Source organism: Nicotiana attenuata, unplaced genomic scaffold (genome assembly GCF_001879085.1).
Source record: "Nicotiana attenuata strain UT unplaced genomic scaffold, NIATTr2, whole genome shotgun sequence".
Taxonomy (NCBI): Eukaryota; Viridiplantae; Streptophyta; class Magnoliopsida; order Solanales; family Solanaceae; genus Nicotiana; species Nicotiana attenuata.
The window spans coordinates 40,187-45,439 of NW_017675397.1; the positions used below are offsets into that span (position 1 = coordinate 40,187).

The window sequence follows — 5,253 nt, forward strand, 5'->3', positions numbered from 1 at the left end:
TTGACCTAGCTTATATGCTTTAGCCAACACCTCTAGTCCTGTAATTGTTTTTTCTTCTTTTTATTTTATTTCATTAAAATTATTTTTTGATTTCTCTCGTTTGATAAAATATGGGTAGTCAACATATTTATACTATGGATTCTTTTATTTTCTGTTATTTTGTACTTTATGTGCCGAAAATTTAACCTTTCAATCATTTGTATACTCTGAACAATCAAGATCTAATTAAATACTATTTTAATGCCACAATGGTTTTATGATTTTAAAATTATAATCAGTAAAATCCAAATTAAATTCCCTATCCATATATGAAAGATTTATATCAATTTCATCTAACGGTTGTCAGAACGATATACCTCTAGGAACTCTGCTCCAGCATTTAAGTCAGATTCTTTAGATGGATTCATTTGATGGCTTCCTTCATATATATTCCTCGCAAGAGAGAAGCTTCTAACTATAATTTTCCTCTTTTTCTCCATTTCTTGATTAAGTTTTATGGGGTTTTGGACTGTTGTTGAACTATAGAGCTTCTTCTGATAAGCAACTACAGCCTTCACAAACTCCTGCAAATAACATTCAACTAAGTGTGAGTTTTCAGCACAAATCACTTAAGATTAACTTAGATATACTAATAAGATGAATTTTTAACTTTTCTATTGAACTTTAAGTTAATACCTCACATTTAATAATTGTACAAAGTGAATTTAATACCTACCCAAAAATTTTAACATTTCTATTAGACAAGTATAGGGAGATAATGTGACGCTCGTAAAGGTTAAGTGTGAAACTAATTGAAAATATAAAATGTTACCAGCTAAAACATGTCAAAATATACTGATAATGCAAAATTCTTTAGCATGTAAGTTTAATCCTTATCATAAAACGCAGAAAAGTTAAAAGCTATACTGTTCGGACTAAAAAAAGGTAGGCCGGTGCACTAAGCTGCCGCTATGCGCGTGGGTCCGGGGAAGGGCCGAACCACAAGGGTCTATTGTACGCAGTCTTACCCTGCATTTCTGTAAGAGGCTGTTTCCACGGTTTGAACCCGTGACCTCTTAGTCACATGGCAGCAACTATAATATTGTTCGGACTCTTTAAAAATATTGCCGCACCCATGTCGAACTCTAAAAAACGCATTATTTTTGAAGGATCTGATGCGCATTCCCCGATTTTTTTAAAAAGTCGGAACAACAAAGGTTAGAAATGTATAGAAACCTGATAAGCAAAGGTGCATCCAGGATAATCAAACTCATCAGTATCTTGCTGCCTCATTCTCTCTGGATGAAATTGAAGTCCCATAATAAATTTACCCTCTTCAGGATTATAAGCATCTGGATCATAAAACCCTTCAATTAAACCATCTGGTGAAAATGCCATAGGAACAAATCTCTGAGCTAACTTCTTAACTCCTTGGTGATGATAACTATTGACAAAGATCTCCATTTTGTCATATTCTTCTAAGGAATCCTTGAACCAATGGTGCAATGGTGTATTCTCAATAATCTTGACAAGATGCCTATGACCATCATAATTGTCATAATCAATGTGGACTACCCTTTGATTTTGAGGGATGTTTCTTGAGAGTTCTTTCTCAATGTCTCTATAGAGAGTTCCCCCACATGCAACATTAAGTACCTAAAGAGATGAATCTAGAATTTATTATTTTTGGACGTCCGAAGTTCTGAGTTTTTCTATAAAGTAATAGGCTATAAACATAATATATTTAACTAATTTTCAAGGTTTTCACACACACACACATATAAGAAATTTTAGGTTCAATTGAACTTTTTCCTTAAACTAGGAAAAATAATCAAATATACCCTTATGCTACAAGAAATGTCTTAATATTATCCTATATTATCGGTAGAGACGGATCCAGAATTTAAATTAATTTGATGGGTTCAACTTTTAAGATTTTCAGGATTGAACTTATTGTACTGTTAAAACTATGGGTTCAGATCTAATATTTGTTGAGATCTTAACAGATTTTTATATATATTCTATACTTTGTACCGAAAGTTATGAATTCAAACAAACCCGTAATCAGGAGATAATTTTATCCATGGTCATTGAACTTTTGTGTTTGTTACCTAAAAGTCACTTTTTTTTTTTTGTTACGTAAAAATCATTCAACGTTGTGTTCATTACACAAAAGACACTTTGCTTTCTTTTGTTACACAAAAATCATTTAACTTTGTTCTAGTTATCACAAAAGTCACATTTTTACTTGAAAAGTCTATTATGCCCTTGATATTATATAAACCTTCATATTTATGCCATACCTTCTATATTATATACTATATAATATATTTTTAACTATGTATTTTATTTATAAATAAAATAACTTAATATTATTTTATTTTTCATTTTTATAGTGTTAATTTAATTTTTTCTTAACGTTAATTTTCAAAATATATTATTAGCGTTATTAAATTTGTCAGTAACTTTTATATATATATATATATATATATATATATATATATATATATATATATATATAGTAGAGAAATAAATCGGCAAGTACATTTCCGTGAGAAAATTCACAGGTAAACAANNCAGGTAAACAAACAAAGAAAATGAGGAAAAAAAATCATATGTTAACGTGAAGGAAAATTCCTAGTTCTACATGTGAATTTAGCTGGGGATAATTTCTTGGGGATTTACCTGGGCAATTGGTTATTTGAAAAATTGCATTACTAGAAATTTTGGGAAAAAACATCTAAAAACAATCGATCAAAGTTGGTCGGTAATGGCCAATAATCGTCCAAAACGCGACCATTAACGTGTGGTCGGTATTTTGAAGGTCGTAAGGGCATACAGACCAAAGTTGGTCGGAAATTACCGACCAACTTTGGTTTGTCAATAAAATTCAAAAAAAAGAATTGCTGAAAAAAGTTATTTTATAACGCTACTAATATATCATGAAAATTAAAGTTAAGAAAAAATTAAATATACGAATATATTATAAAAATAATAAATAAAATAATATTAAGTTATTTTATTTATAAATAAAATACATAGTTAAAAATATATTATATAGTATATAATATAGAAGGTATTACATAAATATGAAGGTTTATATAATATCAAGGGCATAATAGACTTTTCAAGTAAAAATGTGACTTTTGTGATAACTAGAGCAAAGTAAAATAATTTTTGTATAACAAAAGAAAGAAAAGTGACTTTTTTGTAATGAACACAAAGTTAAATGATTTTTACGTAACAAAAAAAAGAAAAATAATTTTTGGATAACAAACACAAAAGTTTAATGACCATGGATAAAATTATCTATGGTAAGCTACATATGCCCCTAATTATCAGAGTAGATAAATATGGATGTTTTTCTCTTTGACACGTGGAACGTCTACTCACTACTAATCGAGGAGACAATCATGACTTTTTAGAAAGTTAAAATTAAGCAAGTGTCTTTTTTAAATTTTTTATGTGTAAAAAATAAATCTAATATATGTAAAATCAAATCTCAATGTGTAAAAAGAATGATAGGGTCATAAAACGAAAAATAAAGTTTGTAATGGGCCACAAAACTATTTAACCAGCACTAATCGTAGCTCTGTTAAAATCGGAGCCAAATACAGACCATTTGCTAGCAACAAGGATATATGAATGACCCCGAAATATAACAAATAATAAGATTAAGATTTTTCGTGTAGTAAAATAGCAGTAAATTTAGACCTTTTCACCTTAAACTATTACCTGTGAGCCTCGGCATATTCCCAAGTAAGGTATGTTTCTTTCTAAACAAAGCTTTGCCAATCTCAGCTCAATAGTGTCTTTTTCTTTGTCAATGGTTGTGTCACTGGCATGTTGTCTCCGAATTTCTTCTATTTCTTCAGCAGAGAGTTTAGCTGGTTCATCATCATATAGAGAAGGGTCTAAATCTTCTCCTTCACAAAGAAGAACTCCATGAATTGGCTCAAAACTTTCCAATAACATATGGACCCCTGTAACTCTAGGAACAATTACTGGGACTGCTCCATAGCTTACTATTAGATCAAGATGATATTCTCCTGACATTATATTAGAGAGAAATCTACATTAATTTTTATCTTATTTACACAATATAACTTTTCTAACAGGGATTCAGGAAAATATAAAATTGTTAAATTCTAACCGGAGATTGAAAAAAAAAAAAAATTAATGCAAGAACGCTACTGTTAACATCTGAACCTATGATCTAAAGCAAAATTTGAACCACACTTGCTATTATCTAGAATTTTCCTTTTCGACAAGGAAATGCAGCAATTTTATGTATATGTAAAAAATTTATTTTTATCCTATTTGCACAAGTATAATTTTTCTAACAAAAGAAAGGACAGCACGATGCACTAAGCTATCACTATGTGCTGGGTCGGGTGAAGGGACCGACCACAAGGGTTTATTGTACGTAACCGTACACTGTATTTTTGCAAAATGTTGTTTTCACGACTCGAACCCTTGACCTCCTGCTCACATGACAACAACTTTATCAGTTACGTCAACACTCCTTTTTTTCTAAGAAAAGAAAATCAATTAAACCCCTTATGTCCACCTAACTTTACTCCTGGATTTCTTCTTAAAATTCTAGCGAAATCCTTTAAAAATTTGATCAAATATAGCAATTGACAAGAAATGAGCACAAAAATAACAACGTACCAACAAAATCAACAAACTTGTTCTTGCGAACAGTTCGTCTAGAGACGATGAGGACACGAGGTAGGACTACAGAGAGCTCGGCAGCCATGGCAGGACTTGTAAAAATCTATAGGCTATATGATCAATTGTTAGTGAATAAAAAGTAGTATACACATAAATAATAAAGAAGATAAAGAGAAGAATAGATGGACTGAAATTTCAGTTACATGAAGCTGCAATTTATAGGGATGAATTATGGTTAGAATATCAGAAAGTAGAGAGCTTAGGTGTGGTAAAGACGGATCCAGAATTTACATTTTGTGTAGGAGCGGAGCTAGAGTTTCGGACGCGGGATCGATCGAACCCAATAATTTCGATCCAAACCTTATATTTGCCTTTAAAAATTCATTGAATATGTATAAATTATTAATTTAGAATCCAGTTACTTAAAATGAATAATATCTCGAACACATTAGCTTTAAATCCTGACTCCACCTTTAATTTTGTGGGTTCAACCTTTAAAGTTCGTAATATTAAAACTCATTGTATTTTTGAGGTAACAATTACTATAATTTTAACGATTTCTATATAAAAATTTATATTTTGTATTAAAAGTATTGG

General features: G+C 30.4%; 1 protein-coding gene across 1 annotated transcript in view; it reads right to left on the reverse strand.

Annotated features, from left to right (window-relative positions):
* Positions 1-4,996, reverse strand: part of LOC109220029 (protein NtpR-like) — a 6,195-nt gene extending 1,199 nt beyond the window's left edge. The window contains exons 1-4 of the mRNA XM_019384488.1: positions 4,654-4,996; positions 3,715-4,028; positions 1,216-1,635; positions 357-563 (exon numbers count right to left, since the gene is read on the reverse strand). Coding sequence (XP_019240033.1) covers positions 357-563; positions 1,216-1,635; positions 3,715-4,028; positions 4,654-4,741 — 1,029 coding nt within the window. The 5' untranslated portion in view covers positions 4,742-4,996. The remainder of the gene's footprint in view (positions 1-356; positions 564-1,215; positions 1,636-3,714; positions 4,029-4,653) is intronic.
* Between the last annotated feature and the right edge of the window lie 257 nt (positions 4,997-5,253).